At 38.2% G+C, this 15,562-nt stretch overlaps 1 protein-coding gene across 2 annotated transcripts; it reads right to left on the bottom strand.

Moving 5' to 3' along the window:
• Positions 1 to 599: 599 nt before the first annotated feature.
• On the bottom strand, positions 600 to 11,147 carry c1h6orf136 (chromosome 1 C6orf136 homolog). 2 transcript variants are annotated; one of them, XM_067509783.1, is made up of 7 exons: positions 11,010 to 11,147; positions 9,262 to 9,488; positions 7,670 to 8,335; positions 7,148 to 7,236; positions 5,940 to 6,140; positions 5,461 to 5,530; positions 600 to 3,383 (listed from the first exon to the last, which is right to left on the bottom strand). In XM_067509783.1, the coding sequence occupies exons 2-7, from the start codon at positions 9,343 to 9,345 to the stop codon at positions 3,240 to 3,242; spliced, it is 1,254 nt and encodes a 417-aa protein (XP_067365884.1). In that variant the 5' UTR covers positions 9,346 to 9,488; positions 11,010 to 11,147; the 3' UTR covers positions 600 to 3,239. The 2 variants fall into 2 exon arrangements, with proteins under 2 accessions (XP_067365884.1, XP_067365875.1); XM_067509774.1 differs by having other exon boundaries at positions 10,883 to 11,068.
• Between the last annotated feature and the right edge of the window lie 4,415 nt (positions 11,148 to 15,562).

Here is a 15,562-nt window from a genome sequence, read left to right as displayed (position 1 = left end):
AACGCACAGCTCTAAAGCCGGGCATACCTGCAGAAAGGTACAGAGAGGAACAATCATGTTTACAGGAGAAAGAAAACAAATGCCATGCAATGCTGCAGATAAATGCATGAAAGGGGATAGGGAAGAGCTCAGTGCATCAGGGGGGTCTACCAGCAATCTAAGAGTTGATTCAGGCCCAGCTGTAACTATACACTTTATCAAAAAAAGGTTAAGTTTAGTCTTTAAACTAGACTTTAAAATGGAGAATTTCTGTCCATTCTGTCCTTTTGTTTCTGGTTTGAGTCATTTATGTCTACTTTTGGACATTATGTGTCTGCTAATTGCATTTTCTATTAATTTACATTTTAGACCTGTCCCTTCCTTTCTGGAAGTGCAGTTTGTATTTGGATAAATTAGAAATATAGTTAAGTATTTTGTTGTTCAGTGGGCTCAGTACACGGGGTCCTAAAACATGATGGTTCATCCTCTGACTACGAATGTCCAAATGCAAATGTAATGTCTGCCTGCTCTGAAGTTTTTGTCATTAACCTCGTGCGGATGAAACTTGACACACAGCCTACCATCAGTATCCAAAAATGATGTATAACAGAGATGCACACTATTCTTAATCAGAGGTTTATTTTGTTTTCACAACCAGGATTCACACAGGAGTTATAGCAGCAGGACATGTGGACATACAGTAATGCAACACAGACCCTGATGGGTTACGCTTTTGATAAATACACAGCAGAGAACACTGATCCCCTGATGGACCACAGCTACTGTTAGAGCATGCTTTATTGCTGTGGTTCAAGATGCACTAAATATTCTAAGACCGTGGAAACTTTACAGTGAAGCCACAATGAATGTTTGAGCCCCCACCTGGAATATGTACAGCTCCACTAGACAGATTCCTTTGCAATTAGGATTAATGATAAACAGGCATATATGTATCAGGACTTTAGTAAGGAACAGTAGTTGGCAACACGCTGTATAGTATACATAACATATTCATTCCCAGTAACTCTGTCAGCCAATCTGTTCATTCATGTGCCACAAAAATAAGCAGCCAGCGTTTCAAATTATTTTACTCATGTGGATCAACTGACTGAAAGTAGTCCCTAAGAAATGTCCTGTTTGATAAAAAAGACAAAAACTACTGTGACCAGCTGTTTAAACTACACATTTATGAGTGGTCTTACTCTTCAGGACCCCATGAGCCTCTGAGGACTGCCGTACTGGTGACTTGATATCTAATGTATTTATGTGATTAAGAACAAGAAAGTGATTTATTGGCAACAGAGTCGCTTGCTGATACTTTCAGCTTAGTGTCCCTGCATGGTGCTGCGGTTTGGTCACTACTTGTATACGGTCTAAAGGTATCTCTGTAGTACTGGTTTGAAACTTCCCAGCAAAATTTCTGTTGTGTAAATTTGACTGATAATTAATCTGACCACAGATGATTCCTTGCTCTGGCTGTTTCAGCTCTATTTAGAATGAATAGATGATTGGTGATTTGCTGCAGAGGCTTGTGGCCAAGGTGCTAGAACAAGTAAAAATGAAATGAAATTTCTTTCAACAGTCAAAATAAATAGTTAACAATGGCCTTTAAAAGCAAGTGACTAAGCCGCTTGTTTCTGCAAACAACAAACGTGAAGGACACACCGATCTATTAACACACAGTCACTGAGGCTACCACTTTAGCGCTGCTGGCATTCGTTTACAGGTGTGAGGAACGTTTGACTGGTGGTAGAAATGAGGTCAAAAATGTCAAGACCTCCACTGATCAGATGAAGGAGGGATTAAGAACTTTCACAAATTTCTTGTAAGGCTCAGTAACTATCCATTACCATTCTATTATCTAGTGTGATTGGACCATAATATCAGTTCATTATCTAGTTGTATGTGACCAATTCCAAATCACCCGGGGAAGTAGCAGTGGTTGGCTGTGCCAGGCCATGTACTGTCTATTTAACCTAAACCTTTAGTGAATCAGCTTTAGCACATCCACCACACAACCTTCCCATTACTGTACTAAGACACCTTTCAAATGATTCTTCTAATGATCATTACAACAGTCCAAAGTTTTAGTCTATGTAAACATGTCATAAATGAGAGCTCTTAGGCTCATGTCACAGCAGTCTGTGGGTATTCTCCTTTTGGTCTAATGGTATTATCCATGTACTGAAACAGTTACACGGGGGGGCTGTTTGTTTTGCTTGCTACAATAAAGCAGTAAGTGATGTATAGATTATAGCTACAGTTGTGATTTGAATACAGAAGCAGATATTAAACTGTATGTGTTAACAGTAAAGTGAGCTGGGACAGCGCTGGGCTTTGGCCCTACTGTGGAAATACAAATCATAATGAGCTTCAGGGACTTTCCACCCCAGGGAAGGTTCCCGTACTTGTATTGTACAACTAGAGTATTAGTTCCAGTATGTACCTTCTCTGTGAAACAACAAACTGCTGTTTATTTGCTGTTCTGCCACGAACAAATTAACAGGCAGTGAGTTTGGTTGGTCTGCAAGTTAAAATAGATTTTTCTGCAGTTTAAGTAGCTAATCCAGGGATTTCTAAGCTCGTTTGGGGTGGAATTTGTAACATTCCAAATCATTTATGCTGAATTAAAGTTTATCTGGAAAACTATTAGGGGGCTAATAACACATGCCGCACTACAGTTTGATGGATTTCATGTATCCCTCTCTATTTTCAACACAGGTGGTAAAAGCAAAGTTAGCCTGAGAATAGAAACCTTTGCAACAACAGAAACCACTTTGAAAACATCCCAGAATTTTTCTTTAACAGAAAAGGAGCTGACATGTCTTGAGAACAAGGCAAATCACGACATTGCCTAAAATGCTGAACTGTTGCTTTAAAGAGTAGGAATTGTAGCAGATGTCCAAGTTGTGTTTTATATGCAATAGTTTCAGAAAACATTTAACTTTAACGTCTGCACTGTTTCATACATCCTCATCTGTGACAGTAATTAGAGTAACAGTTAATAAAAAAAAGTTGTGTGTTACAGAGTCAGCTGGCAGCTGACTGGGAGAGAGTACAGCCATGTGACACCTGGCCCTGCAAACCCACTATGCTCAGGTTCATCATGTTGTATTTAATAAAGGGGCTAGAATATGAGATTTTGGGAAGGAGACTTTAACTTTCCATTTCAATATATTCCTATGTTGACAATAAATGAAACTGTTCAAAGTCAAGTGGACGGACCCCTGGTCATTAATGCTCTAACGGTCAACCTGGGGTCAGTTTCTGCTCTGTAGTAGCGAAGACAAGAGGAGAGGCAGTAGCTGGAGAGCAGGTCGATGCTCCTGCAACCCTAGTGCAACCAGAGCCCCTGCCACGAGGGAGGGTACTTTGGGCAGGATAGGGGGCTGAGCTGGCATTACCTGCAACACAGAGACAGAGCACAATCAAACCAAAGGCTGAACCTACATCTACCTTTCTCTCTCAAGTATGGCAACCCTGTCCAGGGTATAAAAAATAAAAAATAAATTGTATGGACACATTAATCCAAGCAAGTTCCCTTTATGAATCACAATGAACAGTGATATAATATGTGAATGTCTTGAGTATCCAGCTTAAGTCGACTTTCTTGAGAAAGCTGATTTCTTAACTGTCACATAAACGGAAAAACTGGAAAATGTAACTAACAAAGTGCCTGGTAACTAAATAAGTCAGTTTCCCCTGCAGACAGTTCCTGTTGTGGCAGAGAACAGTATTTTCTGTCACTATACAGGTACAACCTATTCACCAGGCTTCCTAGATAAGTCAGGGGTGCTCTCAGATCATTCTCCTTCTGCGAGTATGCGTGGATTTCCAGTGACTGGGTTTTTTAAATGCATGTAAACACCGTTCTGATTACCCAAGAAAGCTGATTTCTCTGAGTACCCCAGTTACTTAAATCCATGTGTACACACCAGTGTGCTTTGAACTTGCTGAACTGAGCACGTTTACATCCACTTAATTAACAAGGCTACTCAGAGAACCTTGTTAATGAATATTACAGCAGTAGAGAATAGAACCTCTCCTCCTCCGGACTAATTTTCAAAGCATGGCTTACATATTTTAACTGTATAGCAACAGGAAATGCTGCTTTCTAATGTTGTGCGTTTGTGTTGTTGCAGACTGTCAGTTGCAAGGGGAAGAGAGGAAAAGAGAGGTGGAGGGTGCACAGCAAAAACTGTGTGAATAAATCCCCAATGGAAAGTGACTTATTTACACTTGAGCCAATTTCTGTTAGTTTATTAGTTAGTCAGACTTTGATTTTAAAGAAGGTGACACTGTTCTATTAATGGTTTCTGGTTAATCATGTGCATGTAAACACACTGACTGTCAGCCCTTTCATATTTAATGAAGAGACTTTAATGGTTAGAGATGAGGCCCCTGGTGTGCACACAATGTTTTTTTGTGTAGAGGATTACCTGGCTCATGCCAGGGTTAATGCTATAAAGACACTTTCATGCTATCCAAAATAAATAAATAATAATAAAAAAATGCCTGATAACGAATGATTCATTGCCAAAAGGCATTGCTACAAATTGATGTCACATTGACTTCACACAATCAGTGAAATGGCCAATCATTTCATGTGGATTAAACTGAAATAATTATTCTTTGCATTTACACAAAAATGCATTCAGTGGCCACATCTTTTAATATCCATTGAACTCTTTTGTCATTTATTCCCCACCACCTGCAAAATAATAGATATTTGCAGCACATTTTTAAGATACAAACACACTGATTTTAAAAGATTTCAAATCAAATTTAACTGGGGATGTTTTTCATTGCATTTCTACAGTAACTATATAAAATTACATAGTAGAATTTAGCAGAATATTTCAAAATAAATAATTCTAGCAATTTTACCTAAAATCCTTCTCATATATCCTTTTTTTAGTGCCTGCCCCTAGATAGATACTGCAGTGTGTATGTCTCAGATAGCAACAAATTCTTTGAACCAAACTGATGCAATGAGTAGCTGACTAACTGAATAGTTTGAATTATCAGGTTTTTTCCATCAATAGATTGTTTTTACGATGTGGGTTTTGATTGGTGTATGTTACATACATATTTAGAGATTACAATGCCAGGATTAATCAGGCTCAAAATCTGAAAGAGTTCCAGGGAACATAAGACATTTTCAAATATATGTAGATTGTCCACCAAACAGTCCAGACCTTAACCTCATTATGATTCTTTGGGGTGTGCTTGAGAAGACTTTATGCACGAATCTAACCCTCCCATCATCAATACATGATCTTAGTAAAATATTAATAAAACCTTAGATGGAAATAAATCAAAAATAATGCCACAGCTAATGCATTCCAAAAAACTAAAGGCAGTCCAAGAAATACAGTGTGTGAGGTTTTCTTGGCTGAGAAGTGTTAAATAGTCAGTGAAATAGCTCTACAGCAAATAAAAAAAACTAATCATGGCACTTAATGGGAGTTAGCTGCTTACCTTTTCAACTTTATGACAGTGAATGAGTCCATCTTGTCCAATGTAAAATGTAGAGAATGCATCATATGACCTATAACAGATGACATTTGCATTAAACCTAGGTTACTAAAAAGTGACTGGTAAGTTTCAAATTTGTCTGGTTCTGTACACTGCTGTAGTGTCACCAATTTAAGCTGCTACTTAATGTAAAAAGGCCAAATGCCCTACCTTTCCCCCTATTCTAGCACAATGTAGAAACATGGTGGCACAAGATGGCGATATCCACACAAAGCGGACCTGCTGCCTATGTGGATATAAAAAGCTAATTCTAACCTGAAGAATATACAATTCTTATTTTCAGGTGATTATACACCACTGAAAACACTAGATTGCATTTCTGCTCATAAATCCCTGTGGAATTTCACACTGCACCTTTAAGAAACATTTGAAATCATAAAAAGGTAATAGCAGCACCTACAATCTAGATTGACTTCGCTTACTTGTAAAGGTGAGATTTGTCTTTGCGATAGAAGCGCAGGAGCAGAGTGTGGAAGGGAAGACCCCTAATCCTCCAGCGAGCCTTAATGGTCCCATCCTCCATGTGCTTGGTGAGTTTCAGCACCTCCAGCTGGGCCTCAGCGTAGTAACACAAACAGAGGAGACGCCAGACATTGAGGGTGAGCTGGTACAGCACACGGCCTCTACACCAACACACACAGCAACAATCCAGTCACAGGTGAAGTGTCATAATCAAAAAGTGCAAAAGTATTAAAGGTTATCACAAAGTCTTATGAACTTTGCATTTCTCACTATACAGGACTTGTCACTGACTGACATACAGTGCACTGTAATACTGTCCGCTGTGTTATAGGTTTTGAAATGTAGTTGCTGTGGCATAAGAATTCACTCAGTCTACTGGACTGTAGATATTTTGGCAGTTGTGGATTTGACTTTGCATTTTGCTACTTTTTCAGATAGCTCTCGGGTTGTACTTAACATTTAAAGCTAGGCTTTGTGTTCTGTAAGGAGGGGGTCATTAAATATTAAAAGGGAAACATCTCTATGGTAGAAAATACAAACAGAACGGGCTGGAGTCCTTAAAACCAGACAGATACGTGTTAACAAGTAATGCCATTAGGAATCGATGAAACATATATTATGCCTCCTGGCATATTTAATGATATTCTGAAATATGATGCAACAAATGTAACAGATTTAAACTATCCTGATTTGTATTAGTATGCTAAACCCATCTCCATACACAAGTTGGAAATTAAAAACCATCATGTCCCTTCATGTCCACAACTTTTACAAAGCTAGGTGGGTGACCAATACCATTTACGGTTTTGACAGCTACACAATAAATACCTACTTTTTGTAAAGCAACGTTCGATTGTTATGAAGACATCAGGGTAAAGAAAGTACTTCATAAACCACAAGTAGTGAGCAAGTGAGTTTGGGTTCAGACAATTGTCTAATGTCTGGCTCAGCGGTCAATATGGATCAGTGTACCAGAATGATTTCTTTATCTCAGCACATAAGAGCTGCAAAAATAGCATAAGGGGCATAGGGGCCCCAGAGGTTTTATGGTAAGGGGTCGTGAACAGTTTCACGTGAACCCTTGAGGTCATGTAAAAATCCTCAATATACAGTTTTTGGTCAGAATAAAATAATTTACTTGTCCACCAAATTGAACAAGCAGATTCACCTGGTTTTGGTGTTCATGAGGCCATTGATGAATTCCATATCATTTGAGTACATCGTGTAATCATGGTTCTTCATAAAGAAACTTGGAAGCTGTAAAAAAGAAATACAAAAAGCAGATTCTCTCACCAAGCTCCTACTGAGAATAGCTAAAGCACAAATACTAAACAAGTGAACTCTGACCCAGATCTGGAATGGGAACAAACTTTTACAGCATCCTGACCCAGACTATATATGGGAGACATTACAATTCATCACTTAAGTTAGCAATGTTCTTGAATCATCCCTTAGAGATTTCTCCATCAAGTATTTTGAAATAAGGAAACATGTCAGCCAGTGGTGCGGTGTGTCTGGCTGATGTGTTTTTAATCTATTCTGGACAACAACAGAGGTATACAGCACAGACGAATAAATCTGACCACAGCCAAAACACAGGCAACTAAAACTCATTTCTGCCTCTGGATGCTTCTTGTGCGATGCTGCTTTGCTAAGGCTGGTGTTACAAAGACAGAGAATGCATTCTTACCTCTATCCTCAGCCTTTCATACATAATGGCTAGTTTCTCCTCTCCTTCACTGTCCTTTTTACTATAGTCCTCCACTGGTCTCTCTGAATGGCAAAACAGAGAATTCGGAGGCAGCAATGGCAGCTCTACAGGCTTGTGAAGTCCCAAATTCTTAGATTTACTACCAGGCAATGGTTCTGTGCCTGGACAGTGAAAACAATAAAACTTGGAGCCATACATGAAAGGTGCAGGACACCTTTCTGCTTCAAAAAGGCTTCTGAAACATCCATGTTCTCTCTGTACAGAATCAACATTGTTTCTCTTGAAGATGATGCTGATGTCATCCTCTCTGCTGCCATCCACTGTGGTCAGGGTGAAGGAGAAATCAGTGAACTTGTGAGCCCCTGGAGCAAGGAGAAATGCCAGGCTATTGTGGTCAAACCGAGGGATCTCTGGCAAGGAGTGGAGGCCATTTGAATTGTCCTGTTGCTCCAGCACACACACACTGACAGTCTCTTCCCAGTCTTCTTCATAGTACCCTCCTTTCTGAGACTGGCAGGCATTGTGGAATGGATGGGACAGCACTGGCTGCTTATTGTACAGGTATCTCAAGCTGTTGGGGGACTTCAGGGCCCATGATGCACCACTCAGAGGGCTTGTCTGACGGACCCACTGTAAGTCGACTGCCTAACAAACCAATTGAACATGGTGAGATTATCTTTAACATACAGTACAATAGGTATGGATGTATTAAATGTATTTAGTGTATTGTATATCTATAGGTGTAACTCATAACCTTCAGTTGAAAAAGTGTCACAAATTGCATTTTTTTACATTTCTGTTGAAACTGAATAAGTAAGATATTCTATGGGAAAACAAAATATCCTACAGGTGTTATAAAGCTCGCTGCTTTCTGCTGCTCCCAGTCCTAATGCTAAGCTAGTCTAACTACATTCTGATTGCAGAAGAAAGAAAGAAAAAACCTAAAATTATTCATTGTTGATTTTAGTATATATATATATATATAATTTATTTAGAAAAGGATTCACACTAAAGTAACATTTGACATGCCACATTAACCAACATGTTGAACACTTCCTGAAATAAAATTTAAAAAAAATAAAATTATGTTCATTTCTGAAGTGACCCATATAATGTAATCCATATTGCATACTGTGCAGTTGTGTGGATTTTTATCATAATTAAGGTAAATGGGAAATTATTGTGAAGCCAGTGTTTTTTCCTATGTCAGACATTGCTTTATAAAAACTTTCTTATAAAAACTTATACATAAGCTATAATTACCTGACCAACAGAGGCTGATATTATCAGTATAGTCAGCTAATCAGATCATTATCAACATATACTTGGCTGATATGAAAGATTTGTACTCTGTAAATTTTCCTGTTCACTGTATATCTTGGTCACAATAACCAAACACACCCACATTATTGGATTGAACTGGTTATTAACTAAATTATTGTTAATGTATTTCTTAAACGTAATGTAGTCCAATATACTGTTAGTTATATACAAACACACATTAATTATCTCATTAAACTTTACGGCTCAATGTGAAATACTAGAAGCAATATTAGAATCATGCAAGTTACCTGACCAAGAGTCCAGCTCTGCCTTCTGCCGTGGCTGCGGGTACAACCCAACCAGAAGGCGACACAGCCTCTGCTTACAGCCATTCACTAGAGGGGCTGGGACAACCCCAGTCACCAGCTGATCATCGTCTACAGCACAGACAGGATACCGCAAAGACACAAAACTTAAGACCCTACGGCTCTGGGTGCCTCCCAACTACAGAACCACGTTCTCCACTTCGACAAACCTGAGACCAAAGACAAAAGAGCTAGTGACAGTGAGCAGTCTTGAGTTTCCCCAAGTCCCAACTTCTCAGACACGAGGATTACGCTCGAGCTCGTCTGCTCGACACAGTATCGATCTTCTCAATTGAAGTGTTGCTAAGCAATGCTTTGATCCCTGCTTTCAACACGCCACCAATCACGTGACCGCTGCGAGCCTCGTTACGTCACATGCCAGCGGGTCTTCTCCAAAGCTGGAGAGGTAGTGAGCCACAAGAGAAGCAGATTAAAGCGAAGAGCTATGGGAATGTTTATTTTAGGTATATTTGAACCCTTGAACAAAAATTGTAGTTAAAAACAAGATTGTCCTCTGACATGGGTCTTTCAACGAGATTGATTTTCCAGGGTGAAACAAAGCCTACTCTGGAGAATATGACTGGGTTCCCTGGCCACTTTATTCAGACTGAAGAAGCTGCTTGGATAAGTAGCAATACATCGTTGACATGACTGAATCTTCTGATAACCAAACCTGGATGAATGAGAATCTTTACCGACGTCTTCCATTGAGGTTTTCAGAGAATAAGCCAGGACCATATGACCTTCATCAGACCACACGTTTATAATAAAAGCCTTCACGGTGACAGCTGAGACCAAATTAATCACACATGACCATGCTACAAAATAAAGGTTTCATGTGACAGCATCTACAACTTGTACAGATGTGAAATGCAACTGCAGCAACATTAACAGTAATAGCCTCTTTAGTATAAATCTCCTCAGTAAACACCTTGAGATATTATAAAGATATTTAAGTGGTTTATAAGTGGTTTCTAAAATATTTAGAATTTAAAAAAATTCTAAAACTAAAAATAAACTATTTAATGTAATATATAGCATGACTATATAGTGATCATAAACTTATAAACTAACGTTAGTCGCAGCTCTACACGACAGATGACATCAGTAAACATCCTCTGATAAGTGCTAGTAAATTCATGACATTGCAGCCGTTGTGAATGACTACAAGGAGAATCAAAAATGACTAAGCTATTTGGTGATAAAAAAAAATAACAAGTATCATCGCCACTATTCATCCCACAGCTTGATCTAATGTCAAATAATGCCATTAACTACTTATGTTAAACTGGAATCAGCTGCATTTTGACTTGCTAATGGTTTATTTAGTCACATTTGGAAGTATTATTTTCCTCCATAAATAGCCGGAACATATGGCAGCCGTCCCTTAAATGCTGACAGAACCTTACATGCAGTTAGCTAGCTCTAGCTGCCTAGCCTGATAGCGCATAGATAAAATAGCTATGGTGACAGTCAATGATATGTTCTAGCTTCTTAAGCTAACTAGCTACAAGCCGCTAATAGCTAAGGCTAGCCGGCTTGGCAAATGTCTCTGTAAATGTACCTTTTACATGTGGAAACCCTCCCAAGCCTGTGTAAATTGGCGTGGTTGTCCGGGTGAGCTTTTGTGCAGTAGTCACAGGTAGGTTAACAATAGTAACAAGCTGGTAAGTATTAGTTAGCTAACTTACACAAATGTCATTCCAGCCCTGTGTGTCCTTGCGCAGCCCAACCTTCGTCTCACGCAAGCAGTCGTAATGCTGCATTCACAGCTGTGGGGAATACTGAGTGTCAAAGAGACACAGCTAGATCGGGCTGCCCAGTGACATAATGTGGAGCTTGTTTTCAGGGATGAATAAAGTATTCAGGTTCGCCACGTTAACGTATTGCCAATTACTTTTCGAAGGTAGAAGAATAAAATACCATTTTTTGATTTTCCATAAATGTAACTTGGAAAGCACGTTTTATGTTACAGTTGTGTGCAAAGGTCTGCACCCTTTTATTTTGAAATGGCATAATATTTTTTTCCATAAATATTTGATGTACACTGAGCTACTACAAATGTTCCTTCATCAGAAATTACATTTTTAATTAATTTATAAAGTAGGAAGCTTTTTCACTAATATATATTATTATTTTATTATTTTAAGTTTAAGTTTATACACTCCTTGATCATTTTTATTATTCTGATGATGAAGGAAAATAGAATCATTTAAATGTGGTTTAATGTTATGTTAGGTTTAGGTTAAAGTTTGCATCCCCCTACAGGCAATTTCTTTGTAAGGGGATGCAAACTTAATTTTCGTATATTTTGTATGCAAAGTCTTTATTCATATAGTATTAAACCATAATAATAATTGTAGCGGAGTACAAATTACAATATGTCCTCCTGAAATGCATTAAAGGCAATACTCAAAACAAATACCAACTATATTGATTTCTTAGCTTAGATATTAGATGGTGTTTTGGGGACATCCAGAAGTCAGTTTAATAACCATTCTTACCCCTAAAGTCCTCCAACCTACAGGTGGTTTAAAGGCACCTCAAGCTTTTTTAAAAGCACGTGAGGTGTTTGTCATAATCTCGAGGGACGCTACAACCTGTAAGGTGTTTGTCACGTGATCAACAACAGCAGCTGAACGTGGTGGTCAAATCTCTGTGTCCTTTTTTTTTAATTAAAAACATGAACAAGAACACAACAAAGCACATTGTGTGATGTTTGAGTAAAGAAATTGGTGTGGTACTCTAACGTCTGCTACACCAACACTGAGCATGATGGGGAAACTATAGACACCAGAGTTCTACTTTCACATCGAAAACAGTGACAAACCTTTTTTTAGTACAAGGCCAGGTTGAGCCACAAACATAGGAACAGGTCATGAGGGCATGGGCCAGAGACTTTGAAGTTCCTGGTTAGATATCTAGCTTTAGAAAACTACTCAAGCAAGGTGCAAAAGGACACAAAAAGGATTGATGACCTGAAATCATCCATAAGCTCTGCAAAATCATAATTAAGCAAAAAGTAATTAATTTAATCTTTTTATGTCCCTTTTTTTAAGTAAACACTGATTTCCTCTTACTTATTGTGTTTTGACTTCATGTCCTCTCTCACTACATCCATCAATCTCCTCTTTGCTCTTCCTCTAGACCACCGGCCTGCAGCTCCAACCTCAGCATCCTTCTACCGATGTATTCACAATCTCTCCTCTGAACATGTCCAAACCACTGCAATCTATCGTCTCTAACTTTATCACTGAAACATCTAACATGAGCTGTCCCTCTGATGTACTCATTCCTAAGTCTATCCATCCTTGTCACTCTGAAAGAGAACCTTAACATCTTAAGCTATGCTACCTCCAGCTCTGCCTCCTGTCTTTTTTTCAGTGCCACTGCTTCTGTGGTATTGTATGACTTCCTCATACAATCCCACAGCTCCTCTATCGGCACCCTGTCATATGCTTTCTCTAAATCTATGAAGACCCAATGCAACTTCCTTCTACATCCTCAAAGCAAATACTGCATCTGTTGTTCTGTTTCTAGGCATGAAACCATATTGCTGCTCACAAATGCTCACCTCTGCCTTTAGCCTAGCTTCCACTACTCTGTCCCACTTCCTCAAATGGTACATTACACAGTAACTTATATATGGGTGATCCACCCATATCACCCATATATAAATTACTGTGTAATGTACCATTTGAGGCTCCGTCATGGGTCACTAGGATTAATAATCTTATTCATAAGAAACTCAACATTATTCGCATGTTTAACAAGATCTTGGAGAGTGAGAGGATGCCTGAGGAATGGTGGAGAATTCTACTGGTGTTAATTTTTAAGAACAAGTGAGATGTGCAGAGCTGTGGCAACTACAGAGGAAAAAAGCTGATGAGCCAAACAATGAAAATAATCATATTGTCTATATTATAGACAATATAATTAGTTTTGTGTGGAAGCAGGTTTGGAGCAGAAGTTTGTTCAGTGGAAGGCTGTGGTGCTGCAGTTGTCTGGGATGACTGGTTGGTGGGCTTCTGCTCTCAGGTGCCACAGCTAATAATTATATGTTAACGCTCTTCAATCCTAATTATTGTCAACAACACTGTGTCAGTGTTTAAGTATTGTTGTCAGACACTGACTATGATTCTCATAAACAAATACATAAAGAGAACAGGGAATTTTGTCTGTAACCCAATATCTAACCTTACGTGTTCCTGTTTTTCATAGGTAGTGATTTTATAGTGATTGGCCTGTAACAATTTGAAATAAGGAAATTCTATTAAAATGACACATTAAACTGGGTCGAACCTTGAGCCAATGCTCGTACTGGCATGATTGACACAAACAGATTGTGACTGGGTTGGAGTTGGTGTCACAAGGAGAGAACGAAAGGACGATATGGATTTTAATGATGATGTTTTATTAAAGTTCATAGTTTGAGTAGTATTAGTGTGGAAGGCCAGAGAGGTAGGGAAGCTACAATAGCCCAACAATAGCATTATGAAGAGTACAACCTTGAATACTTTCTAACTTGACGGTAGATTTATACTGATTCGTAAGAAAAACGAAGATGAGGAATTAAGACTTTTTTCATTATTTATTGAACCAAGAACAAATAGAAATAGCAAGGTGTCTAACAAAAATAACGGTACAAACAAACAACAACAGCAATGAGGCACAAATTTTTTTTAAAGACCTATATCATAACACTCACAGAGCTGTAGTATTTTTTTAAAATTGTATGCTTACAGAATATCTTCTAATGTTGCTAGAAGATACAAAGCAGTAAAGAGTGGTTTAGTATTACAACACCAATTCAAAAAAGTTGGCATGACATGTAGAACATAAAAACAAAATGCAATGATTTGCAAATCTCATCAACCCATATTTTATTCACAATAGAAGATAAACAACATATTAGATGTTGAAGCTAAGATATTTTACTATTTGTGGACAATATTAGCTCACTTTGAATTTGATGACCGTAATACATCTCAAAAAAGTTGGAACAGGGGCAACAAAAGGTTAGAAAAGTAATGGCTGCAAATAAAAAAACAAATGGAGGAGCATTTAACAACTAATTAGGTTACTTGGCAAAAGGGACAAAACCGGAGGTATAAACTGGATGCACAGGATCTTTTCAGGCAGCACTGTGTTAAAAACAGGCATGATTCTCTACTGGACTTCACTGCATGGGCTCAGAAACACTTCCAGAAATCACTGTCTGTAAACACAGTTTGCTGTGCAATCTACAAATGTAAGTTAAAGCTCTATCATGCAAAGAAGAAGCCATATGTGAACACGATCCAGTGTCTGAGGTAAAATGGAAAACTGTTCTGTGGTCAGATACTGCATCCATCACAACAGCATGGCTTCGCAGGAGAAGGGTCTAGGTGCTTAACTGGCCTGCCTGCAGTCCAGACCTTTCACCAATAGAAAATATTTGATGCATCATAAAATTAAAATCCCAGCAACAAAGTTCCAGGACTGTTGAGCAGCTAGATTCCTGCATCAGACAAGAATGGAACAACATTCCTCTCCTAAAACTCCGACAATTGGTTTCATGACTTCCCAGACGTTTACATGTTGTTTATATTCTAGTGAGAATAAAATATGGGTTCATGGGATTTTCAGATCATTGCATTCTGTTTTTATTTAAAGTTTTACACATCGTCCTTACTTTTTTTGAATTGGGATTGTACAAAATTTATATTCACGAATATAAAATGTAGCAAATATAAATATAAAATGTAATATAAGATATTCAGTCTTATCTTCCTTGTAAATAAAGATTCCAATAACAACGTCTTTAAAAGAGAAGCACAAATCATTACGAATTTTGCTTTGAATGAAAGCAAGGACACCAGACCAAAACACAGTAAGTACAGGTCCAAAATAAATGCACAATTGACTCAGGAGAGGAATTACAGAAAGAGCAGATGGTGTCAATGTTCTTTTTAAACGTTATGAAAAGGTACGTTATAACTTTGTAGTATTTGTAAAGCAATTTAAAAGAGAATTTTCGTATTTTATTAGTTAAAATATATTTAGAAGTTAGAGTCCAAAATTTGTCCTAAGCAAGTTATGGATGATACCATCACAGTAAAATTGTACATGAGGAAGATATAAGACCTTTGATGGGAATAATACAGGAAAACCTAGTTGGCCAGGGAAAAAAAAACACAAAAACCTTCTGTGTACATCCGGTCACCTGACCCAATTGCGTGTTTGTCGTAGCGGTCCTTCGAGA

The sequence above is a fragment of the Channa argus genome, chromosome 1 (genome assembly GCF_033026475.1).
Source record: "Channa argus isolate prfri chromosome 1, Channa argus male v1.0, whole genome shotgun sequence".
Taxonomy (NCBI): Eukaryota; Metazoa; Chordata; class Actinopteri; order Anabantiformes; family Channidae; genus Channa; species Channa argus.
Note: the sequence above shows the minus strand (reverse complement) of the source record. Positions and strands in the feature narration are given on the sequence as shown.

Excerpts from the sequence above, each read along its gene's own strand:
- c1h6orf136 (XM_067509783.1), bottom strand. The coding sequence starts at position 9,345 with ATGGCTGTAAGCAGAGGCTGTGTCGCCTTCTGGTTGGGTTGTACCCGC. Across the intron at positions 7,237-7,669 it reads ATGAAAGGCTGAGGATAGAG|CTTCCAAGTTTCTTTATGAA; the intron begins GTAAGAATGCAT and ends TCTTTTTTACAG. Across the intron at positions 5,531-5,939 it reads GACAAATCTCACCTTTACAA|GTCATATGATGCATTCTCTA; the intron begins GTAAGCGAAGTC and ends CATCTGTTATAG.